Genomic DNA, 24862 nt, shown 5'->3' on the forward strand with positions numbered 1-24862 from the left:
TGCGCTCCAGCCCCCGAATAATCACTGCTGTTGCCCTCCACTGGACCCTCTCCAACGCATCCACAGCCTTTCTGTAATGGGGGCCCAGAATAGGATGCAATCCTGCCGATGTGCCGAATAAAGAGGAATAATCACTTCCCTGGATCTGCTGGCAACGCTCCTCCTAATGCAGCCCAATATGCCCTTAGCCATCTTGGCTACAAGGGCACCCTGTTGTTGGCAGGAGAGCGAACGTGACTTGCCTTGGGTGGAAGCATTTTGTGGGCAGAAGAGCCGCTACACTCCGGACTTTCTGCAACAGGTGGCTGGAAGCCGCGTGGTGTAGACCAAGCCTTCCCGACCTTTCTCTGGACAAACATCTACATTTTAGCGAAGAAATAACAGGGAGATTCCTTTCTTCACTGGATCACCTGTCCTCTTGTTCCCAGCTGGAAACGCTGCTCACAGGGGGGACAGGACTATAAAAAAGGGACAGACGCCTCTCTCTCGGCACCGCAGAAGACAAAAGGAAACATCTGTTGAACTTTATGCGAGTGGTCCTGACCCGACGTAGAGTTCGGACGGTAATCCTGCTGGAACACGGGATGAGAAATTTGGCTGGAACATTATTATAGCTGGCCAAGTGTTGTGTGTTCAAGATCTAAGGGTACGTCTACACTACAGCGCTAGTTCGAACTAACTTAGTTCGAATTAGTTAATTCGAACTAAGCTAGTTCGAACTAACGCATCTAGAACTAAAAACTAGTTCGAACTAGCGTTTTGCTAGTTCGAACTAGTAAGTCCACATTGAGAGGACTCTGAACAGGGCTTAAGGATGGCCGGAAGCAGTGCCGGCAGGGCATAAAAGGAGGACTTAGAGCATGGAGATGCTGTCTCAGGCTAGCCGAGGGCTGCGCTTAAAGGGTCCCGACCCCTACCCCGGACACACAGTTCTAAGGGGTGCCCCGCTTGCAAAGAATTTCTGGCTTGGAGTGCCCTGAGTGCCCACACTGGGTACATCACACCACTCGGCCATCAGCCCGGCTGCACTTGCCGCAGGCTGCCATCTGGGGAGAGGGAGTAATTGGGGGGCTGCAGGAGAGCTTCCACCCCCAGAAGCCCGCAGAGCCAGCCCAGTCCTCCCCATCGGGGGCTCGTACCCCATTCCTCCCTCACCTCCTTCCACTTACCCTTCCCTAGCCCCCCTTCTTATTGATGTACAAAATAAAGATAACGTTTCTTCCAACATTGACTCTGTCTTTATTGAAAAAAACTGGGGGAGACTGGGAAAAGGAGGTGGGAGAGGGGAAGAGAAAGGCTGGGAGAGGGGAGGGCAACTAACATGATCAGGGGTTGGGAACAGGTCCCAGATGAAGAAAGGCTACAGAGACTGGGACTGTTCAGCTTAGAAAAGAGGAGACGGAGAGGGGACAGGATAGAGGTCTCTAAAAGCAGGGGTTGGGTGGAGAGGGTGCATTGAGAAAAGTTCTTCATGAGTTCCCATAAAGAAGGACTAGAGGACACCAAAGGAAAGGAATGGGTAGCAGGCTTGAAACTAGTAAGAGAAAGTTGTTCTTCTTCCCAAAGCAAATAGTTAACCTGTGGAACTCCTTGCTGCAGGAGGCTGTGAAGGCTACAACTAGAACAGAGTTTAAAGGGAAGTGAGATCAAGTCATGGAGGTTGGGTCCATGGAGTCCTATTAGCCAGAGGGTAGGAGTGGTGTCCCTGCCCAAAGTTTGTGGAAGGCTGGAGAGGGATGGCACGAGACAAATGGCTTGGTCACTGTCTTCGGTCCATCCCCTCCAGGGTCCCTAGGGTTGGCTGCTGTTGGCAGACAGGCTACTGGGCTAGATGGACCTTTGGTCTGACCCAGGACGGCCATTGTAAGCTCAGGGCTCAGTGTCGGGGGTCTCAGTGGACCCCCTTGATTTTCATGCACACCTGGTCCTGGGTGGCTAGGCTGGCAGCTCTCCTGCCCTAGACGGCCACTTTCCTGTGCCTAGTGCGGAGATCGTGGACGAGGTCCACGATGTCCGCACTAGCCCAGGAAGGTGCCCGCCTCGTGCGGTCCAGGGCAAGCTCCCGGGAGCCGCCAGCCTGGTCCCGGCAAGAGGGGGTGGGCTGGGGGGCATCGGGTGGGTGGCTCTGTGCCGTGCCAGGTGCAGGGTCTGCTAGCTGGGTGCTGGCAGGCTTGCACCTGGCACGGGCACCGTAGCCAGCCCGTGCCCCTTTAAGGGGTCCGGGGCCGGGAGGGGGGCATAGAGTTTCCCTGGTGTTGGCCAGAGTGGCCACCAGGGAAACCTGGGGAGGGCTAGCCTCCCACTAGATCGAACTAAAGGGCTACACAGCCCTTAGTTCGAACTAGCTAGTTCGAACTAGGCGTTAGTCCTCGTAAAATGAGGTTTACCTAGTTCGAACTAAGCGCTCCGCTAGTTCAATTCAAATTCGAACTAGCGGAGCGCTAGTGTAGCACCTATTAAAGTTAGTTCGAACTAACGTCCGTTAGTTCGAACTAACTTTGTAGTGTAGACATACCCTAAGATACGTGAGGCGCCAGTAGACACCAAGGACAAGTTCTGCCTCTAACTTTATTACGCACAAAATAATAAAGAGAAGCAACGCAACATTACATCGATCTATTGCAATAAATGGGACAGTTGGCACAGACAATATAACACCACCGACCCATTGGACACTACTCCAGATAGTTAACATTAAGGGTGTGAATATACATGTACTTATTTCTATACATCGCACGCAGTTCCACCGTTAGCAGCCCTACGATCGTCAGACGAGAGTCGCAGCCGCTGTCTTTCTCCATGCGTAGAGGTGTCTACAATTCGGTGGCCGATATGAACCGGTCCAACTGCTGGTTGCAGCGAGTAAGGTCGTGGGAACCCTTCCCCCGTGCCTCACAGGCTATATCTAGACTGCTGCTATTTTCGGAAGAACCTTTTTTTTCGGTAGAGATCTTCCAGAAAAACTTCTTCTGAAAACACATCGAAAAAGCGATCTGCTTTTTAGGAAGAAAGCGTCTACACTGAATGGACGCTCTCTCACATGTAGGCTGTGATTGTTATGGACGGAGCGGCCACCAGGGCACCTTTGGTTTTTCCTCTTTCCTCTTCTTCTGAAAGAACTCCCTCTTCCCTGTCCACATGCCTTTTTCCGAAAGAGCTCTTTCAGAACAAGGCTTCTTCTTCGTAGAAAGAGGATTACCAATGCCGGAAAAACCCTTCTGTTCTTTTGATTTACTTTCAGAAGAACGCGATTGCAGTGTGGACATAACTCAGGTTGTGTCAGAAAAACAGCTGTAATACCTTCTGTAATACCCTCAGGCTGTGTCTAGACTGGCCAATTTTTCCAGAAAATCAGCCGCTTTTCCGGAAAAACTTGCCAGCTGTCTACACTGGCCGCTTGAATTTCCGCAAAAGCACTGACGATCTCATGTAAGATTGTCAGTGTTTTGGCAAAACTACTATGCTGCTCCCGTTTGGGCAAAAGTCCTTTTGCGCTAAACTTTTGCGCAAAAGGGCCAGTGTAGACAGCTCAGATTTGTTTTCCACAAAAAAGCCCCAATCGCGAAAATGGCGATAGGGGCTTTTTTGCAGAAAAGCGCGTCTAGATTGGCACCGACGCTTTTCTGCAAAAAGTGCTTTTGCGGAAAAGCGTCCATGCCAATCTAGACGCTCTGTTCCGAAAATGCTTTTAACGGAAAACTTTTAACGGAAAAGCATTTCCGGAAAATCATGCCAGTCTAGATGTAGCCTCACTGATTTTTTCTGCTCCTTAAATTTAAATGAAGCTGCGATTATTTAAATCGTGGCTTCATTTCCTTCTGCCGATCAGCCTAATCTACATGGCTCCATCGATGGAACCATGTAGTTTAGACACACTCCAAGTGAGCAGACATGGTAAGGAGACAGACAAGGTAAGGAGACATGGTAAGATCAGCAGAGCGCGCGTTTCTCCGCTGGGCATGGCTTCAAAAGGATGGGGCTGGAGGTGGACAAGTTGCATTCCTGTCCTCCTTTGTCTTCCTTAGGAAAGCATCATCAGAAGTTTCATCTTGTCAGCCCATTTTTTTACGAGTCCTCGGAAGCAGAGAACACTTCCCACGGTTCCTGCTAGAACTGCCTCACCCTTCCCCATGTTCCACACAATCCCACAAACATTTACATTGTTATTACAACGAATTCTCCTAACACCCAAAATTAATTCTATAAGGTTTATCCAGCCGATGGCAGGTAATTGTGACATCTATCAGAGTTCAGAGCAGCGTCTAACTCTGCCCACACTTTTGAATGGCACATTGTAAGCAAAGTGATGCTCTTCAGATTGGAGACCTTGGACCAAAGCCTTTACAGAGGACTCTGTGAGAGTCATAAAAACCTAACTGCCAGACCAAAGGTCCATCTAGCCCAGTATCCCGTCTCCTGACAGTGGCCGATGCCAGGTGCCTCAGAGGGAATGAACACAACAGGGAATCGTTAAGTGACTTATCCCTTCTCACCCATTTCCAGCTTCTGACAGAGGCTAGGAACACCACTCCTACCCATCCTAGCTAATAGCCATTGATGGACCCAACCGCCATGAATTTATCTAGCTTTTTTTTTTAACCCTTTTATAGTCTTGGCCTTCAAGACATCCTCTGGCAAGGAGTTCCCCAGGTTGACTGTGTGCCGTGTGAAGAAAAACTTCCTTTGGTTTGTTTTAAACCTCCTACCTATTCATTTCATTGGGTGACCCCCGTTCATGTGTTATGGGAAGGAGTAAATAACTCGTTGATTCGTTTGCCCCACACCAGTCATGATGTTATAGACCTCCATCATATCCTCCCTTAGTCATCTTTTCTAAGGTGAAAAGTCCCAGTCTTATTAATCTCTCTTCAAATAGCAGCTAGGGATGGAATAGTGTAGTTGATTAACTGATAAGCAAAAACTTATGGGTTAATGCTGTAGGCTACACGGATTTCCTCCCCCTGCCAGTAATATTTTCGCAGGCTGGCCAGCAACCTGGCTCAGGCCTAGCTTGCAATGGGTCCGGGACCTACCCCCACTGCAGCTCTGCATTTCAAGTGTTATTAGGAGGTAAGCGGGCAGGAAGCCTGGCTCAGTTCTGGCTTGCACCTGGTTCAGATGCTCAGACTCTGGCCCCCCAGGACAGAGCCTGCAGCCACCCCTGTATCAGAGGCAGCAGTGCAGGGCAGCAGGCATCTGGTCTGTGAGGGGAGCTGGTTTTTAACTGGCTCACCTCGCAGACCAGCTCCCGCCTGGCACCCCACGCTGCAGCCTCTGACGCAGAGGCAGCAATGCGGAGCGGCCGGGGGCTCCTCAGGAGTGAGACCAGAGCGCACTGGCTGCCGGCCCCGCCCCTAGGGACTATAGAATAGTCGAGTAACCAATAAGAATTCACGAGCTGACTCAACTAGTCAATTAACTGATATTTAACATCCTTAGTGGCAGCCGTTCCAAACCCCTCCTCGTTCTTGTTGCTCTTTTCGGAACCTTTTCCAATGCCAAGGTATCTTTTCTGAGATGAGGCGACCACATCTGCAGGCTGTGGGCATCCCATGGATTAAGAGAGAGGCAATAAAATATTCCCCGTCTTATCCTCTCTGGCTGTGTCTAGACTGGAAAGTTTTTCGGCAAAAGCAGCTGCTTTTGCGGAAAAACTTGCCAGCTGTCTACACTGGCCGCTTGAATTTCCACAAGAACACTGACTTCCTACTGTCTGAAATCAGTGCTTCTTGCGGAAATACTATTCTGCTCCCGTTCGGGCAAAAGTCCCTTTGAGCAAAGCTTTTGTGCAAAAGGGCCAGTGTAGACAGCTCAGATTTGTTTTGCGCAAAAAAGCCCCGATCGCGAAAATGGCAATTGGGGCTTTTTTGAGCAAAAGCATGTCTAGATTGGCACGGACACTTTCCGCAAAAAATGCTTTTGTGGAAAAGCGTCCGTGCCAATCTAGACGCTCTTTTCCGCAAATGCTTTTAACGGAAAACTTTTCCGTTAAAAGCATTTGGGGAAAATCATGCCAGTCTAGATGTAGCCTCTCTGTCCTGGGGAGGGACATTTCGAAGTGACCATCTGACAGCCACTCCACGTGGCCTCCGTTCCACGTCAAGGGACATAGGCACGCGACAGTCTCCTCGGTGGTTTCACTGACCAGCTGGGCCGTGGAGACGCTTCAGAAATAAAGAACCCACACATGCCAGGCTGAGAGCTTTTTATTTACATCGGCCGATTTTTACAGCTTCCTGTTAGATTTCAGGACAAGCGTGGCCCCTCACCTTCGGACACGTGCCGGCCATGCTAATCTGCCCGCGTCACCCTGAAGCACAGACCTTACAGCGCACTCGCTTCTTGGTATCAGCTCCCGTGTTAACGTCCATTCTGTTAAGCAGCAGCTGTGCGAGGCTTTTGTGACTGCTGGGAGCCAGGCTCTCTGAGATCTGGGTCATTAATTCGACCGAGGCTTGCTGAGCCGTATTGTCAGCACCCAAACGGACCCTTCTGGGCATCGGATTCCACATCCCCTCATTTGGACAAGCCAGGGCCCCTCAGTAACCAACCAGCCCCACTCATGGAGCTGCCAACCGCAGGGGAGTGGCTCAGCCCCCCTGCTTCCGAGAGAAGGGAGGGGTTCACGCCGGGGGCAGCTCTATCTGGATATCAGGCAGCAGGCTGCAGCTGGTGATGATGTCCATCTTGTCGGCCACGGCGCGCAAGTCATCCAGAACGAGGCGGATGTGGTGCGAGGCGCCGATGATGCCACTCTGCGAGGCGCTGAGCTGCGCCGTCAGGCCGGCGAGCTCCTTGGTGGCCGTGTGGTACACCTGCTTGATGGCGCAGCTGACGTCGCCGTGCAAGCGGGCGTTGCTCTCCGCCAGCTTCTGCTGCAGCAGGGTGCTGTAGCGGCCCTGGGGCTGGAGGCGGAGGGCGGGTTTCTCTTCTACTCCCACAGGAGACCGCGGCTCCTCCTTCCTGAGGACGATCAAGGGAGGCAGGTCCAGGTCAACTAGCTGAGAATTGGCTTCGGGCCCCGACGGGCTCCCTTCGTCTTCGTCGTCGGTCTCCGACGCTTCCCCCAAGACTTTCACCCCAGAGAGGCTGGGACAGGGGCCCTGGGGAACGGATGACAGATACACTTCTTCATCAGAGTCCGTCTCCGACGCTTCCCCTTGAATCACCGTTCTGCACTGGGGAGCCGCCATCCTGGGACTTCACGGACCTGCAAAACCAAAACCAGCTCGGTCACAGCAATAGAGGGGAAACCGCAACTACAGAGAGTAGCCTGGGATGGTCGATGGGTCCCAGGAACCCGGAGGAAGCGGGCAAGAGGTCGGGAAGTTCCAAGGGGGAGTGGCAAGGCAGGCCTTTAGCTGAGAGCTACAGGCCCAGCCGGTAGCCAGCCAGGAGAGAGGTGGTGAATGACCCCAAGTGCGGGACAAACGGCATGATGGATACCAGGACAGGACAGAAAACGGCCACAAGCAAAGTCCTGTCTCTCTTCCCTCTGGAGACTCTCCCATTTCGCAGGGACATCCCTCCCCTCCCCAAAGCCTCCGCCCCAGCCCCTCCCCCAGAAAACACCCTGCTTTCCCCACAATCCCCTCCCCACCCAGCCCCCTCTTCCCCTACCCCAAAGCACCCCTACATCCCAGGGCCCCCATACTTCCCTCCACACCCGTTACCCCCTCCCCTGTAAGCCCCTCCACCTACCCCAGCCGTCCCCCCGAACTCCCCCCTCCTCTATGGCCCCCTCATAGCGCCCCCCACTCCCCTCCCCCAGGGCCCCCCATAGCGCCCCCCATTTCCCCTCCCCCAGGGCCCCCCATAGCGCCCCCCATTTCCCCTCCCCCAGGGCCCCCCATAGCGCCCCCCATTTCCCCTCCCCCAGGGCCCCCCATAGCGCCCCCCATTTCCCCTCCCCCAGGGCCCCCCACTCCCCTCCCCCAGGGCCCCCCATAGCGCCCCCCATTTCCCCTCCCCCAGGGCCTCCCATTTCCCCTCATGCCCCTCCCCCAGGGCCCCCCCACGCACCCCACAGCGCCCCCCAGGAGCCCCCGCCCTCCGAGCCGCCAGCCCCGCCCCCACCCACTTCTCTCTGCTGCCGGCGGACCAGAAAGGGCCCAGGCGACGTTCCGGTCACATGACCCAGCCGCAGGCCGGTCACATGATCCGTCACGAGGCTTCCAATCCCGGAAGTCGGGACCCGGGCCATGGCGGACTCGCCCCTCTTCCAGGCGCTGCACATGGAGATGGCGCATGCGCTGTGCGCGGTGAGCGGGCGGGTGGGAGTCAGCGGCGCGGCGGGGCGGGGCGGGCAGGGGCGGTGGGGGCGGGGCTGTGTCCCAGGGGGCGGGGCTCTGGCAGGGGCCGGGTGCAGTGGGGGCGTGGCTATGTGACAGAGGGCGGGGCTCTAGGGCAAGATTTGGGTGCAGTGGGGGCGTGGCTATGTGACAGGGGGCGGGGCTCTATGGCAGGGGCTGGGTACAATGGGGGCGGAGCTATGTGACAGGGGGCGGGGCTCTATGGCAGGGGCTGGGTACAATGGGGGCGGAGCTATGTGACAGGGCGGGGCTCTATGGCAGGGGCTGGGTACAATGGGGGGCGGAGCTATGTGACAGGGGGCGGGGCTCTATGGCAGGGGCTGGGTACAATGGGGCGGAGCTATGTGACAGGGGGCGGGGCTCTATGGCAGGGGCTGGGTGCAGTGGGGGCGTGGCTATGTGACAGGGGGTGGGGCTCTATGGCAGGGGCTGGGTACAATGGGGGCGTGGCTATGTGACAGGGGGCGGGGCTCTATGGCAGGGGCTGGGTGCAGCAGGGGCGTGGCTATGTGACAGGGGGTGGGGCTCTATGGCAGGGGCTGGGTACAATGGGGGCGGGGCTATGTGACAGGGGCCGGGGCTCTATGGCAGGGGCTGGGTGCCATGGGGGTCAAGGCACCCCACGGCACCCATGCAAGCCCCTCCCACCCAGGCCCTGCATGTCACACCTAGCCAACTCCCCAGCAGCCCCCTACCACACACTGAATTCCTCCTTTCTGCTCCCACCCCACACCTGGGGAGGGCCACAAAGTCCATTAGTCCCAGGCCCCCAGGAGAGCTATTACAGCCCTGGGCCTCGGCACCCCTCCCCCCCCCCCCCAGTGGGAGAGCATATCTGGGGGGAGGGGAGGTTCCTTCTCACTGGGGCGCCAGGTCAGTGAGGGTTGTGGGGTTTTTTTCTTTTCCCTTGCATGTGACCCCCACCCCCAAAAAGGTTCCCCACCCCTGCCTGAGGGAATGGGGCCAGGGCAGTTCTCCAACCTTCTAGCACTAGAGTCCGAGAGCAGCACGTTCCCGCTACCCCACCCCACCCTATCCCACTCGTCAGCATCAGCTTCCCCGTGCTCCGTCCTGCATGCGGCTCCCGTCCCACAGACCTGCTCCCACCCTTCTGCCCCCAAGGCAGGGCTGTGGGGCTAGGTTAATCCCAGCGCCCGGGGAACGGCTCCTGAGCACTGGCCCCATGCTGAGCATTTCCATCTGTGGTGTTTGACAGGACCAGGAGAAAGGTCTCGGCGCCCTGGAGGGAGTGGGTTTCCGAGTGGGCCAAGGACTCTCGGAGAGGTGAGTGCGAGCACAGGAGGGGAGGGGCGATAGCAGCGTTCCCTGTAAGCCGTGCACTTGTGCGGCCACTCTGCTGATCAGCAGCGCACCCACAGCTGGCTTTTTATTCGTATGGGTGGTGCACAGACCTCGGTGCACATAACATTATTCCACACACAGATGGCAAAGATTAAAGGGAACACTGAATGGGACGTTCGTGAAATTGACAGTGGGGGAGGAAGCTTGCCACATTGGACAGCTCAGCAGAAGCAACTCCCAGTACAAAGTGGTCCCCGTGCACCGGGAGATAGCATCTGAAATGGAGCCCGATGGCCATTGGGGGGGCGGGGAGGGCTCGGGGGGTGCTAGGACATAGCAGGGGACTTGCAGTTGGATTCATTTCTCATTTTGGCACCATTTGCTCTGGGTTCCCCCTGCGTGGCCTGTCTGTGGAGCCGGGCGCGGATACCAAAGCTAGCACCCTCGTCTGCATATAAAAGCAGGTAGCCACAGATTTGCAGGGTAAAACAGTAGCATCCACCTCCGTAGCCACAAAAATGAGCTGCAGACACCCGCATTCGCACGTGGGAACGTGCACCACCAGTAGAAACAAAACTCCCGGCTGTGGGCCTCTTCTGACCAGCTGGAACAGCATCTGCATCTCTCCTGAGCTGCCGCACAAGCACACAGCTTACAGGGAACGCTGTTGTTGGTCCTTCCTGAAGTGGACGCCTGTAGGTTTGCAGGGCTCTGCCTGTCTGCCTTCCTGCCCTCGGGGCAGCAGAATGAGCGGGGGAGTCTGTTGGTGTCACTGATGGGAGGAGTTTTGGATGCTGGGCAAGGCTGGGGTGGCCGATGCGGCGGGGGATGCGTCCTGGCAGCGTGCGCGAGAGGACCCGAAGGGGGTGCGTGTGTGATTTCAGAGCCGAACGCTCGGGGACACCAAGAGACAGAAAGCGGAGGAGCGGCTTTGAAAATGTTTAGCCCGTCTGTTTCCATGGGTCCGTTAAAGGAAAAACACGTCCAAACGCAGGACAGGTTCAGCCCTCCCCCCGCTTTGCATGTGCTGCAGGGGATCCCGGGCCCAGCCCTGAGTAAATCCATCTGTCAGCTACGTCCGCATGCTGGAGGAGTAAGGGAGCTAGGCCCGGTGTCCACGCCCCACGGCTCTGAGCGGCGTCTCAGCTCCAGGTTCGCCCTCCCCCCGGGGCGATCGCGCTGTCTGAGGCGGTAGGACCCGTTCAGAGTGACAGTGACCAGCGTGTCCCCCATCGGCTGCAGGCTGACAAAGGAGATGCCGTCTTTCAAGGACGAGCTGGACGTCGTGAAGTTCCTCTGCAAGGATCTGTGGATCAACGTCTTCAAGAAGCAGGTTGACAATCTGCGCACCAACCATCAGGTAAGGGCGGGGCTGTTCCTGGTGAGGGGGACGCTCTCCCACGGGGGGGGTGCCCAGGCACGTCGCTGTTCCTGCTGCCCCCTCCTTCCCCCGCCACGGGAAGGCGATACGTGGCTGGAGCGCCAATGCAAGCTCCCCTCTGCAGGAGGCGGCGGCCCACCGGCAAGATGGCCACGGACCACCCTTGGGGACCACTGGTTTGGTGGCAGGAAGTGGCTTCCCCCTGCACTCAGGTCGGGATCTTGGCATTGCTTGAGCTTGTGGTGGTCAAAGGAGGATTTCTTAGCCGGTTGCTGGTGCGGGGAGGGGCGTGTGTGTCTCCCGCGCTGTGCCGGGGCGCCCTCCTCCAGTATCTGCCACGAGGCCTCGTCTGTCTCACGAGCCTCGTCCTTGTGGTTCTGAAACCTCTTGTGTCGAGTCCCGAACCCACAGCTCCCTCGTTCCCCCAGGGAACCTACATGCTGCAGGACAATCAGTTCCTCCCCCTAAGCCGGCTGTCCAACGGGAAGCAGTACCTGGAAGAGGCCCCCAAGGTAAGCGCAGCGAGGAGACGCCCTCCAGCTCCGCTTTGTCAGGGACACAGGAGAGGCGCCGCGCGGGGACCTCCCTGGGGCTCTGTCGGCACCGCAGGCCTTCGTCCGCGCTCAGGTCCCCACGGTGAAACCCGGCGGCGGAAAGTCCTCCAGGACGTGCTGTGTTCCCGCCTCCGGTCAGGCGCCGCCGGCTGTCTCGCGAGCCCGGAATCACAACCACAGAATCACAGGAGATTAGGGTCGGGCGGGCCTGCCAGCCGGGCTGGGGGCCGTCGCCCTGGGGCCCTGCCGTTCCAAAGGGCCCGGTTGCTGCTGCTAGTGGAGGTGCTGATGGCTAGTGCCCTTAGCCCCGCCCCTTCCATCTGAGGCCCGCCCCTTCCATCGGAGGCCCCGCCCCTTCCATCCGAGGCCCCGCCCCTTTCTGGGAACACCGAGCCAGAGCCCTCCCTCCACCAGCAATTCTATTGTCCCCCTTGGGTCTCGTGGCTGTTGGAGCCAATTCCACCCTGGCAAACCCGATCCGGCCCGTGTGCTGCTATTTGCCCATCCCGCCCTAGCTAGACGGGGCTGACTCGCTCTAGAACAGGGGCTAACCGCTGCCGTTTTGTTGCCCACCCCTGAGCTAGAGAGTCCCAGTTCGATCCCCCTCAATCCAGGGCAGGTATCGCGACTCCCGAAGGCCCCCTCGGGCAGAACTGACCGACTCTGCCTTCCCTGTAGTTTCTCGCCTTTACATGTGGCCTTGTGAAGGGAGCTCTCTCCAACCTGGGCTTCGACAGCACGGTGACGGCCGAGGTGACGGCGATGCCCTCCAGTAAGTAGGGAGCCTCTGCATGGGGCAGGGGGCGTGTGGGGGGGCTGAGATCTCTCCTCGCTTTTCCCTAGGGAAAGGGGAGCAGCTAGCACCCTCCTTCCTTGCCCCTCAGGGTCCTGGGGAGCCGTGGGTCACAGCATGATCTGCTGGGCACTGTTCGGCTGTTACAGCGCGGCGGCGGCAGCTGTTCGGGGGCCTTGAGTGGGATCAATGGGGCAGAAGGTCTGAGCCCAGTTTTTGGCCCTTGTCACAAAGCTGTCATCACCCCTGGCCCCAGGTGGATCCCCTGGCCGGCAATGTTCCCTCCCATTTTTTCCACCCACGTGCGGAATGCATTTTGTTCTGTGCACCGAGGCAGGTGTGGCTGTGCACTACCAAGAGAAACAAAAAAACTAAGCTGTGGGTGCATTGCGGGCGACATTGGAATCTCTCTGGAGTGGCCGGCCGAGGGCTTGGCTTGCAGGGAATATTGCTGGCTAGTGCCGTCCTGGACAGGGGTCCAGGAAGGAGCAGACCCTCAGGCTGAAGGCTCTGGAGGCGGAGGCGTTGGAGGAAGGGGTTTTGCTACCGGCTCTGCAGTACAGAGTGGTGTGCGAGGGCGCCCAACCTTCCCCCTGCTCTTCAGACAGGAGGCGTCTGGGAATGTGTCCAGGGAAACTGAGGCCCAGGGATTTGAGCTCATGGTTCAGTATGAGGTGGGGATGCGTGGAGGAGGCCAGGACAGCAATTTCCCAGGCACATTTTCCCAGGGTCTCAGCCACGAGATCTCGCTTTTTCTGGGTCCTCTCCTTCATGAAAACAGAAGTTTGTATCCAGATATAGAAGAACGGCCAGGCTGGGTCAGAGCAAAGGGCCATCTCGCCCAGTGTCCTGTCGGCCAAAAGTGGCCAGTACCAGGGGCCCCAGAGGGAGTGAACCGAACAGGGAATCATCAAGGGATCTCTCCCCATCAACCATTCCCCACCTCTGACAAAGAGAGGGTAGGGACACCATTCCTACCACCCTGGCTATTAGCCAGTGGACCTCTCCTCCAGGAAGGAATCTAGCTCTTTTTTGACCCCTGGCAAAGTCCTGGCCTTCACAACATCCTCCGGCGAGGAGTTCCACAGGTTGACTGTGCGCTGCATGAAGAAAAACTTCCTTTGCTTTGTTTTAAACCTGCTGCCTATTCACTGCACGTGGTGACTCCTAGATCTTACATTATGGGAACAAGTCCATAACTTTTCCCTTATTCACTTTCTCCACACCAGTCATGCTTTTATAGACCTCTCTCCTATCCCCCCTTAGGCTATGTCTAGACTGCAGGCTTCTTTCGGAAGAAGCTTTTCCGGAAGACATCTTCAGAAAAAACTTCTTCCGACAGAGAGCATCCACACAGCAAAAGCGCATCGAAAAAGCCATCTGCTTTTTCCGACAGAGCATCCACACTGAATGGAGGCTATAGAATCATAGAACCATAGAGCTGGAAGAGACCTCAGAAGGCCTTCGAGTCCAGCCCCCTGCTCTAGGCAGGACCAATCCCAACTAAATCAACCCGGCCAGGGCTTTGTCAAGCTGAGACTTAAACACCTCTAGGGATGGAGATTCCACCACTTCCCTAGGGAACCCAGCCCAGCGCTTCACCACCCTCCTAGGGAAATAGTTTTTCCTAATATCCAACCTGGACCTCTCCCACCACAACTTGAAACCATTGCTCCTTGTTCTGCCATCTGTCACCACTGTGACCAGCCTCTCTCCAGCTTCTATCTCGCATGTAAGCTGTGATTGCTATGGCCACCAGAGCACCTGTGCTTTTACTTCTTTCCTCTTGTTTAGAAAGAAATCCCTCTTCCCCATCCTCACACACTTTCTTCTGAAAGAGCTCTTTCGGGAAAGGGTTTTTTCCTCGTAGAAAGAGGTTTACCCATGTCAGAAAAACCCCTCGGTTCTTTTGAATTTTTCCCAAAAGAACGCGATGGCTGTGTGGACGTAAGTGACATTTTTTCAGAATAACGCCCATTTTTCTGAAAAATCTCTGCCGTGTAGCCATACGCGTAGTCTCCTTTTTCAAGTCCCAAGTCTTTTTCATCTCTCTTCCGATGGGACCTGTGCTCCAAACCCCTCCTCATTTTTGTTGCCCTTTTCTCAAGTTTTTCCAATGCTAAGATATCGGTTTTGAGATGAGATGACCACATCTGTAGGCAGGACTCAAGATTTATACAGTCCCACGGATTTAGATAAGGGCAATAAAATATTCTCCGTCTTATTCTCTGTCCCTTTTTTAATGATTCCCAACTTTCTGTTGGCTTTTTGGACGGCCGCTGCACACGGCAGGGATGTGTGCAGAGAACGCCAAGCTCTCTCTTTCGAGTGGTCATCGTGAATTGAGTCCCCCTCGTTTTGCACGTGTGGGTGGGATTATGCTTTCCCAAGGCCTGCGTGGGATGCTCAGGGCTTTCTTTTTCTCCCAGGTAAATTTCAAGTGGTGATTCAGAAATCCTGACCTGGCGCCGGTGGCTGGGAACGGGTGGAAGAGAGATGGCGGAGCAGGCGGCAGCCCTGTTTCAGTAGAGCTGGTTTCTGGGTACCGGGACGTCCTCGTTTTGCAATAAAGCGCGTTTGATTTTCGTTCGTCTGTGCTGACCTCTCTGTAGCCACCCAGCTCCTGTCGGGCGGGCGTTCGGGGGCTGGCGTTCTGGTGCTACGGACGTGAAGGAGCTTGAGCTGATGGGCTGTGTAGAGTAGCCGTGCCTCTCCGTCTGAGAGTGACCCTGCAGTGACCTGAGGCTTGGGTGTGATTCTCAGATCTCTGGGTAAGCAGAAGAACATAAGAGCAGCCAGACTGGGTCAGACCAAAGGTCCAACTAGCCCAGTGTCCTGTCGGCCGACAGTGGCCAGTGCCAGGGGCCCCAGAGCGAGTGAAAAGAACAGGGAACCATCAAGTGATCCCTCCCCATCAACCATTCCCCACCTCTGACTAACAGAGGTAGGGACACCATTCCTACCATCCTGGCTAATAGCTATTGATGGACCTAGCCTCCAGGAATTTATCTAACTCTTTTTTGACCTCTGTTAAAGTCCTGGCCCTCACCACATCCTCTGGCAAGGAGTTCCACAGGTTAACTGTGCATTTTGTGGGCAGAAAAACTTCTTTTGGTTTGTTTTAAACCTGCTGCCTATTCATTTCATTGGGTGACCCCTCCTTCTTATATGGTGGGAACAAGTCAATAACTTTTCCTTATTCGCTTTCTCCACACCAGTCATGATTTTATGGACCTCTGTGTTATTCCCCCCTTAGTCTCCTCTTTTCCAAGCTGAAAAGAGCCTCTTTTTAAGAGACTCTGAGTCCCCTGCTGATCCTGGACTCCAGGCGGCGCTTCCGCGTTGAAATGTACAAGAGCCCCAGTGGAACGCCACCTCTGCGCCCTGCGCCCTCCCACAGAGGTGGAGCTGGGGTGGAGGACTGGCTTTTAAGCTGGCTCCCTCCAGCACCCCCTTCTCTCTCCCCCCCTTGCTGCTTCTTTCTGATAGAGGCAGTAGGGGTGGAGGGAAATGACAAGTCGATGAGCGTGTCGACTCTCTAAGAAGCTTGCTTATCGGATAGTCTATTAGTCGCTTCCCTCCCTCCTTGTCCAGCCCACCTGCCCCAGTGGCTAATGGGTTTGGCAGGGGGCGCCCCTGGGCCCGAGAACGCGGGGGAGTCAAGGGTTTCCCCTTCAAACCCTGATGAGTCTGAGCTGGAGGAAGAGGCCAGTCCCTGCCCAATTCGTCAAGACTCCAGGCCGGCCACAGGCGCCGACTCGGTGGGTGCTCAGCCACACCCCATCCTGGGAAGGCGAGGACGTGGGTGTGGGACGCCGCTTACCCTGCTGTGGGTCTGTAGGTGACGCGACTCAATCCGTCACCCCGAGGCAGTGTGGCCTAATGGCCAGAGTCGCTTGGTTGCAGGGCAGCACAGCCCAACGGCCAGTTGGTCGTGTAGCTCCTGGGTTACAGGGCAGCACGGCCTAATGGCCAGAGTCGAAGGAGTTGGGGGAACCGCCCTGGTAGGGGTCCAGACCCACCGTACTCCACCAGGCCCCGACCCAGGCCCCTGTCAGTGGGGGAGTGACCCACCCCTCCCTCAGCAAGGGATCCCACCGCAGCATGCGGAGCTCACTCAGGTGGGAGCTACCCCTCGGTCACTTCCTACCTGTTCTGGCGTTGGGATGAGCCACGTACGTGGTTTCCGGGCCCTCAGGTTCCACAGCACCAGGCTCCCCCGAGGCTCCACTGCTTCTGGAGCCTTGATGCCACCTCCCAGGTCTCTGGCTGGGTCGCTCCTCTCCAACATCCAACCCGGACTGAGCTGTGCTGCTCCCTTTTATACTGCCCCAGCACTTGGAGCATGCCCAGTTGGTATGGAGGGGCGGGACTTCCTTTAACCCTCTCTGTCCCAGTGTGGGGCATGCACACCCTGTCACAGCAGGCACCCACAGAAAAAACCACAGTGGGTGCCCACCCCCGCCCATCAGAGCTGTGTGACGGTGCCACAGATCAGCGGTGTGGCAGCTGGGGGCGGGTGGAGAGCAGCAGGCAGGCGGGGGCCTCGGCGGAGGGGTTGCAGTATTGGTTCTCATAGCCAGGTAAGGAAATGTTTTGCAGTGTCTGCGGGGCTTCCCAAAGCAGGTTTCACCCACAAATACCAGCAGGCAAGCTCGGCAGTTACTTACTGCAGCTTCGTTACACCCCATTTCACACCCCAGCCCCATTCCCAGGGCCGAGAACCAGGAAAAGCCCAAAGTAAAGCTCCAAGCCTCGTTCGGATACTTGCTCTCGGGGAGATTGCAAGTCTGACTGATGGACACACTTCGGGGGGAGCTGTGTTAGCCGGTTTCAGCAAAACCGATCTGGAGTCACCTGGCACCGGAAAGGCTAATCCCTGTATTTATCTCGTTGGGCTGGAACCCAGCTTTGTCAGATGCGTGAATACTTTGTGCCATTATCGAAGTCACAGAGGAAAACACTAAATAGGAATGGACAGACCCCCCCCCTCGTGAGGCCCTTCCGGCCGGACAGCGAACCACTCTCGGGGAACGGTTATCCAGCTAGTCACGTGTCCACCTTATAGTCGCTCCACCTCGCTTGTATTTCCCTAGTTTGTTCGGGAGACGTTCACGCGGGACAGTGTCAAAAGCCTTACTACAGTCAAGCTATAGCACAGCTACCGCTTTCCACAAGGGCGTGTTACCTTGTCAAAGAAAGCTGGTAGCTTGGTTGGACACGATTTGGGTCTTGCCAAATCCACGTCGTTGCCTATCACCTTTTTATCTTCCAGGCTTGGAGAAGCAGGTGAAGCTGGGAAGGCCAGCCATGGCCCCGCCCCCTCCAGCCAAGGCCACGCCCGCACGCACTGCTCTCAGCCACCAGCGGCCCTGTGCAGGACAGAGAGAGGGGCTGAGAGGTCTTCCCTTCGAGATCCTGCCCCCCAAGCGCAGTCCCAAGACCAGAAGAGTTCTATGTCCCCACTGGAGTTCGGGGACGGCCTGCATTCCCTCCCACCAAAGGTTCTGCAACTGGGGTTAGAAATGCCAGTCCTGGCTCTTGCCCAGGTCCACCGAGGTGGCCCGCTCGATTGAGCGTGAGCAGGCAAGCCGGGCCTCCGCCGGATGCAACTGAAGCTCTGTTGTTGTTGCAGAACCCCCTCTTGGCCCTGGCCCATCTTTTGTAGCAACGTAGCCTCCTGGAAGCGCACGAGCTCTGCTTGGATTGTTTATCACAAACTGGTCATTTTCGCAGTTCTCCACCATCCGTGCCGTTTGGTTTTCACAGCTCTCCTCCATCTCCTTATCCTGTGCCTTGTTCTTGATTTAGGGCGGAGGCATTTGCATTTTAAGGGCCTCGGTTTGTACTCTCTGTCCGGCTATCAGGGTCTCAGGATGAGGATGCTGGCATCTTGTTTCTTCCCTCCCTCTTTTGTAATTTGCTGGCATCTTTTCTCTTATCTACTCTCAGTCAACCTGTGGAACTCCTTGCTAGAGGATGTTGTGAATACCAGGACTTAACAGGGTTCAAAAAAGAACTAAATAAATTCATGGAGGACAGGTCAATCAAGGGCTATTAGCCAAGGTGGGTAGGAACGGTGTTCCTACCTCTGTTTGTCAGAGGATGACAGGGATTGATCACATGATAATTCCCTGTTCTGTTCATTCCCTCTTGGGCACCTGGTACTGGCCGCTGTCGGCAGACGGTACTGGGCTAGCTGGACCGTTGGTCTGATGCAGCCTGGCCGGTCTTATTCCACGCATGCCTCATTCACACACAGAACAGCACAATAACGTCGAAAGGGAATTTCAAACAGGATGGAACAATTCTGTCTAAGGCAGACTAGAACAAAGCACTCTCCAGTGTTACTATGGAATATCCACGTGTAGACAAAATTATTTTAATACCCATTTAATAAACTTACAATAAAGGACAAAACAAATTTCATCCCAAATCAATGTTGCCAGTCACCCGTGACCCGTTTGTATTTCTGTGTCTGATTTTGTAAGCAAGTCGATTTTAAGTGAGGTGATTTGAGGGGTGGGGGGTAACGCAAGAGAAATCAAACTCCTAAAAGGACTACACTAATCCAGACAGGTTGACTAATCACTGCTCTAATCTACGGGATCAGACACGTATACAGACAAAACCAGAAGCCCTCCCCTTCTCCATCCCTGGGGTGAAACTTCTGAATTCCGGTCGGAGGTGAAATTTAGTGACTGGCTTCGCAGTGGAGCTGTTGAATGGAGTCGAGGAGGGGGCTTTGGAGTGGTGGAGGAGATGCGGCCCGAGGGGTTGGGTCAAGCAGCTGGAACTGGGAGGGCTTCTCGGTCAGTACTGCACACTGGAGAGCGTCACGTCCCCCGCTACCTCCAGCTGATCCACCAGGTGGGCCGGGATGCGGTGGAGATAGTTGAACACGTGCAGCCCGTTCACCGACACCTGGTAGCAATTCTTCGTGCTCAGGATCTCCATCTGCAGGGGAGAGAAGATGGACGTTGGTATGGCCCCGGGTCCGCGAGGACCCCCGTCCCACCGGTACCACAAGGCCCTGGGGAGCCCTCACTTTGTCTGGCAGCACGTTAGCCAGGAAGAGGAAGTTGAAGCCAAGCAAACCTTCTCCTGACTCGCAGGAACACTTCCTGCCAGAGCCGGCGTCACGCAGCCGCTGGCTACGTGTCAAGCTCGCATCCTGCCACGGGTTGCCCCCACGGACACAGACTGTGGGTGCAGCCTACATAGCACCTACAGCAGCAGTTCCCAGCCTGTGGGCCACAGACCCCTGGTGGTCCACGACGGTATTGCCGGGGGTGCGTGGAAAGTTTTTAAAAGTGTAAGGTTGGCCAGATCCTCCTCTCTCTTTTCTTCTCTTCTCTCCCCTGGTTGGGGGGTGAAATTTTAACAGATTGAAAAGGGGTCCATATGCTCAAAATGGTTGGGAACCCACGGACCTAGAGAGCCGTGTAGGTGGCCCACAATTGTAAATACTTTGAGGACCACTGCTCTACACCACCCTGGATAGGTGTTACTTCTCACCTCTTCTTAAAAACTTCCAATTGACAGAGATTCCACACCCACCCCGTAGGCCATTTATCCCAGTGTTTCACCACCCTGGCAGGTCGGAAGTTTTTCCTAAAGTCCAACTTCAACCTCCTTTGCTGCAGTTTAAGCCCCTTGCTTCTTATCCTGTCATCAGTGGTTAAGGAGAACAATTTACCACCACCCTCTCGATAGCAACTTGTTTGTACTCGAAACTAGATACCCACGCTCACCCTCAGGTTTTTTCAAGTGTTTCCTCATAGGTCATGTGTTCTAGAAGTTTCCTAATTTGTGTAGCTTTCCTCTGGGCTTGAGCCAATTGTGCACATCTTTCCGGACGCGCTGTGTCGTGCCCAGAATCGGACACGGTACTCCAACTGACGGTTCATCAGTGCCGAGTGGAAGAACGACTTCCCATGTCTTCCTTTTCATATCCCTGCTAATCCCAGCATGATGTTCACCTGTTTTATTGAGCTGTATTACATTGTTGACTCATAGGTCGTCCGTGATTCATTTTAATCCTCAGGTCCTTTTCTGCGGTACTCCTTCTTGGTCTGTCCTTGCCATTCTGTATTGGTGTGGGTGGGTATTTCTTCCCTAGCGTAGCATTTGTCCTGGTTGAATTTGATCCGGTTTAGTTGAGACCATGTCTCCACATTGCTAGAAGCATTTTGAATTCTAACCCTCTCTTCTCAAGTGCTTGCTGCTCCTCCCGGCTTGGTATCACCTGTGGATGTTAGACGTGTACTCTCTGCGCCATCCGCATCATTTAAGAAGATATTGAATAGACTCACACCAAGGTAAGACCCCTGTGGGACCCCACTTTATATGCCCTTCAAGCTTGATTGTGAACTGCTACTCCGTCACTAGATTGTGAACCGCTACTCCGTCACTAGATTGTGAACCACTATCCATCCTGTCACTAGATTGTGAACTGCTACTCCGTCACTAGATTGTGAACCGCTACTCCGTCACTAGATTGTGAACCACTATCCATCCTGTCACTAGATTGTGAACCGCTACTCCGTCACTAGATTATGAACTGCTACTCTGTCACTAGTGTGAACCGCTACTCCGTCACTACTCCTGGCCCTTCAAGCTTGATTGTGAACTGCTACTCCATCACTAGATTGTGAACTGCTATCCTGTCACTAGAGTGTGAACCGCTACTCTGTCACTAGAGTGTGAACCGCTACTCTGTCACTAGATTGTGAACCACTACTCCGTCACTAGATTGTGAACCGCTATCCTGTCACTAGAGTGTGATCTGCTACTCCATCACTAGTGTGAACCGCTATCCTGTCACTAGATTGTGAACCGCTACCCCGTCACTAGATTGTGAACTACTACTCCGTCACTACTCCTGGCGTCCACTTTTCCAACCAGATGCGCATCTAGGCTCTGTTTCTATGGTTAATCTGTGAGGCAATGCGAGACAATATCAAAATCCTCTCTCAAAATCAAGAGAAATCCCATTTGCTGTTTGCTGCCATTCACCAGACCCGTTACCCGGTCGAAGAAGGATGCTAGGTTGGTCTGACATGATTTGTTCTTGACGACTGCATGTTGATTGTTATTATCTTCTAAGTGCTTATAAATGGATTCTTTGATTATTTGTTCCATTATCTTTCTGGGTATAGAAATTTAGCAGACTGGTCTGTAATTCCCTGGGTTGTCCTTATATTCCCTTTTTATAGCTAAATTTTACAGTTGTTCTCAAAGGGTGCATCTACGCCGCACCCTAAACTCGAAATAAGAGGTGCCATTTGTGCCAATGGTGTATGTTATTTCAAATCCATTTCAAAATAGCTTATTTTAAAACCTGGCATGTCTACACAGCACCAAATTTCAAAATAACACGCTATTTCGAGACATACCGGAACTGTCGTGGAACGAGAGTTATTGGGATGCCAATATTGCGCATCCATTTTTTTTTTTAATATTTTGAAATAACGAGCAGCTTGCGTAGACAGGGAGTAGCTATTTTGGGTATCCCGAAATAACCGTGTCATGTAGATTTACCCAAAGACAATCACTAACGGCTCACAGATCTCACTGGCTAGTTCCTTAAATCTTCCACGATGTATTTCGTCAGGCCCTGCTGACTTGAAAACACCGAATGTATTTATGTAATTCTTACTCGGCCTTTCCCTGGTGTAGCCTCAGAAACTGCTCCAGGAACGCTGATGTTTGCTGTTAGTTTAGCGATCACCGCTACGGGTTTTTTTTTTCTTGAATACCGAAACAAAACAGACATGCAATACGTCAGCTGTTGCTGTGTTTTCTGTTATTGTCTTCCCCGTCCCCTAGGACATAGGGTTGGAAGAAACCTCAGGAGGTCATCAAGTCCCCAAGCCACTTTTTCCATCTTCAGTAATTTTGTCAGCTGTTTCAAAAAAGGTTCCTCCACCTCTTCTTCCTGGCTAGGTGTGTATGGTAGACCCATGCCACCACTTCACCCTGGGTTGGTTTTTTTAACGCCTTTTCTATCTTTACCCGGCAACTTTCAACAAGTCTGCCTCCCACTTCTATCTCCGCCTCAGTGTATACAGCTCGGATACACAAGGCAACGCCACCTCCCTCCCCCCCCCCCCCCCCCAGCTGGTTAATCCTGAACAAGCAGTACCCTTCTCTATCCAAGCATGTGATTTCTCCCACCAAGTCTCCGGGACGCCAATTATCTCGTCACTGTGATGATTCACGTGTATTTCTAGTTCCTCCTGTTTTGTCTCCCTGCGTCAACATGCAGTCGACCCACGATTTGCCGACGCGCCTGGGCTTCTCGGTTAATCTCATCGACTACACGCACTCCCCCCCACCCTCGCCTTGCTGCCTCTGTATCAGAGGCAGCAAAGGGGCGGGGGAGGTGGGAGCCGGTGCCCATGGGGAGCTGCCTGCCGCTCGCCCCCACTGCGCTGCTGCCTCCGATAGAGAGACAGAAGCACAGAGGATGAGGGGGTAGGAAGTCGGCTTTTAAGCCAGCTCTCCGAGCGCGCTGGGTGTGCGCCGCCCCCTCCCCCCGCTGCCTCTATCAGAAGCAGCAACGTGGGGCGGGGGGGCAAGGGAGGCTGGAATGTCAGTGCAGCCCCTGTCCACAGAGAGCTCAGATCCCCCGTGGACAGGGGCTGCTGCTGCCTCTGATACAGAGGCAGCAGCGCAGGGCGGTAGAGGACTCCTTGGGAATGGGGCCAGAGCACACTCGCTGCCAGCCCTGCCCCCGGGGCCTATCGAAGAATCGCGTAGCCGCTACGTTTTGAGGCGGTGACACGATTATTCAGTTAATCGTTATCTCACCTCCCTAGCTCAGACATCGGGGACGTTCATCCGATTCCCCCTCTGGTCCGTTTTTCTCTCCACGGCGCCTGCTGCAATCGACTGGGCTCCCACCAGACTCTGACACCCCCCCCCCCCCCGGGGCCAATCTAACATGTGAGCTTTTGTCACCTGCCCCCATCAAGCCTGAAATTCAGCAGCGATGCCCATATATCTTCCTACTCTCATTCCTGGACACAGCCGGGCCAGTTCTGCTGAAACACAGCCGGAAAAAATAGCCGTCCGAAGCTGCTACCTGCTCCGAGCAATTTCACCCTGAATTTCAGGCTCCATTATACACAACTGAAAATGGGGGGTCTCGTCACAGAAAGGACCAAGCCACCCCAATAATCAGGGGTAGTGAGAATAAATGCTGCAGAACACAGACTGTTCTCTCTGGCTCCCGACACAAGAAATTGGGAGTATCCCGTGACATGCAAGGACACAAGAGGCGCAATTACGCTGCGGTGTTGTTTTGTGTGTTTTTTCCGCTGTCAGAGGCTTTCATTGAGGCCAAGAAATTAGCAAGATTCAACAAGAGATTGGCTGTCCCTGTGAATAAAAAAACCCCTCTGGCATTGTACTAGTTCAGTCTATCAGCAGCTTGGGCCAGGAGAGAAAACCTCAGGCTTCAAGCTAAGCCACCGCTAATTAGTCGGCATTCCCTTGTTTGAAACAAAACCAAAACCCAACAACAATTGATCTTGACTCTTTGGCTGTGTCTAGACTGGCCAGTTTTTCCGGAAAATCAGCCGCTTTTCCAGAAAAGCTTGCCAGCTGTCTACACTGGCCGCTTGAATTTCCGCAAAAGCACTGACTTCCTACTGTAAGAAATCAGTGCTTTTTGCGGAAATACTATTCTGCTCCCGTTCGGGCAAAAGTCCTTTTGCGCAAAAGGGCCAGTGTAGACAGCTCAGATTTGTTTTCCACAAAAAAGCCCTGATCGCGAAAATGGCCATCGGGGCTTTTTTGCGGAAAAGCGCGTCTAGATTGGCCACGGATGCTTTTCCACAAAAAGTGCTTTTGCAGAAAAGCGTCCGTGCCAATCTAGACGCTCTGTTCCGCAAATGCTTTTAATGGAAAACTTTTCCGTTTAAAAGCAATTCCGGAAAATCATGCCAATCTAGACGCAGCCTTTCTGTGTCTGGACCACTCCAATACCGGTAAATTGAAATTCTCTCCTCCCCCACAGTGGCAAGGCCCCTCTGAAGTTGGGAAAAAATATTTTCTTGGCCAGGGTGCTGTCTCAGCATGAAATGGGGCTGATGGATTTAGTTTCACTGGGGCCTGTGGTTCTGGGGAGTCCCTGATTCCAGAGGCGACACGTTGGGGGTAGGATAAAGGGTCATGTACCCTCCCAAATGATGTGGGGAGAGGGTCGAGGCTTGGGGTCACCCCACTCCGTTTCCTAGCCCCCCTCATTGCTCAGGGGGAGGGGCTTGGTGGAAGGGGTGGAGTGGAACGGGGCGGGGCACTAGAGCGGGCTTGGGGAAGGAGTGTAGTGGTGGCAAGATGGGGATGGGAAGAGGCAGGCCCTGGGACGGAGAAGGGGGGGGATGTCCTGGGCCCCGCACCCTCCTAGGGGCAGCGCTCCCTGAGGTTAAGGGTGGCATGGGGAGGAGTCGCTGCGGGGCGAGGGGGGCTGGTGCCCCCTTGTGTCCTTCCCCACTGCCTGATTCCTAGCTGC

General features: G+C 54.7%; 3 protein-coding genes across 6 annotated transcripts in view; 1 reads left to right on the forward strand and 2 right to left on the reverse strand.

The window, feature by feature from the left end:
- Positions 1-6190: 6190 nt before the first annotated feature.
- BLOC1S3 (biogenesis of lysosomal organelles complex 1 subunit 3) lies at positions 6191-8217 on the reverse strand. 2 transcript variants are annotated; one of them, XM_075915407.1, is made up of 2 exons: positions 8081-8217; positions 6191-7210 (listed from the first exon to the last, which is right to left on the reverse strand). In XM_075915407.1, the coding sequence occupies exon 2, from the start codon at positions 7191-7193 to the stop codon at positions 6624-6626; it is 570 nt and encodes a 189-aa protein (XP_075771522.1). In that variant the 5' UTR covers positions 7194-7210; positions 8081-8217; the 3' UTR covers positions 6191-6623. The 2 variants fall into 2 exon arrangements, with proteins under 2 accessions (XP_075771522.1, XP_075771523.1); XM_075915408.1 differs by lacking the exon at positions 8081-8217 and adding an exon at positions 8023-8041.
- TRAPPC6A (trafficking protein particle complex subunit 6A) lies at positions 8186-14928 on the forward strand. Of its 2 annotated transcripts, XM_075915409.1 has the most exons (7): positions 8186-8261; positions 9529-9596; positions 10857-10974; positions 11120-11207; positions 11424-11507; positions 12228-12321; positions 14772-14928. In XM_075915409.1, exons 1-7 carry the CDS (start codon positions 8202-8204, stop codon positions 14773-14775), a joined length of 516 nt encoding a protein of 171 aa, XP_075771524.1. In that variant the 5' UTR covers positions 8186-8201; the 3' UTR covers positions 14776-14928. The 2 variants fall into 2 exon arrangements, with proteins under 2 accessions (XP_075771524.1, XP_075771525.1); XM_075915410.1 differs by lacking the exon at positions 11120-11207.
- A 3774-nt stretch (positions 14929-18702) lies between these two features.
- Positions 18703-24862, reverse strand: part of LOC102456182 (galectin-4-like) — a 51918-nt gene continuing 45758 nt past the window's right edge. For both annotated transcript variants that reach the window (XM_075915400.1, XM_075915399.1), the window contains one exon: positions 18703-19299. In XM_075915400.1, the coding sequence (XP_075771515.1) occupies positions 19156-19299 (144 nt within the window). In that variant the 3' untranslated portion in view covers positions 18703-19155. The remainder of the gene's footprint in view (positions 19300-24862) is intronic.

Source organism: Pelodiscus sinensis, unplaced genomic scaffold (assembly GCF_049634645.1).
Source record: "Pelodiscus sinensis isolate JC-2024 unplaced genomic scaffold, ASM4963464v1 ctg34, whole genome shotgun sequence".
Lineage (NCBI taxonomy): Eukaryota > Metazoa > Chordata > Testudines > Trionychidae > Pelodiscus > Pelodiscus sinensis.

Coding starts and splice junctions, on each gene's coding strand:
- BLOC1S3 (XM_075915407.1), bottom strand. CDS start 7,193: ATGGCGGCTCCCCAGTGCAGAACGGTGATTCAAGGGGAAGCGTCGGAG.
- TRAPPC6A (XM_075915409.1), top strand. CDS start 8,202: ATGGCGGACTCGCCCCTCTTCCAGGCGCTGCACATGGAGATGGCGCAT. Junction 9,597..10,856: donor GGCCAAGGACTCTCGGAGAG/GTGAGTGCGAGC, acceptor CATCGGCTGCAG/GCTGACAAAGGAGATGCCGT. Junction 10,975..11,119: donor ATCTGCGCACCAACCATCAG/GTAAGGGCGGGG, acceptor TCCCCTCTGCAG/GAGGCGGCGGCCCACCGGCA.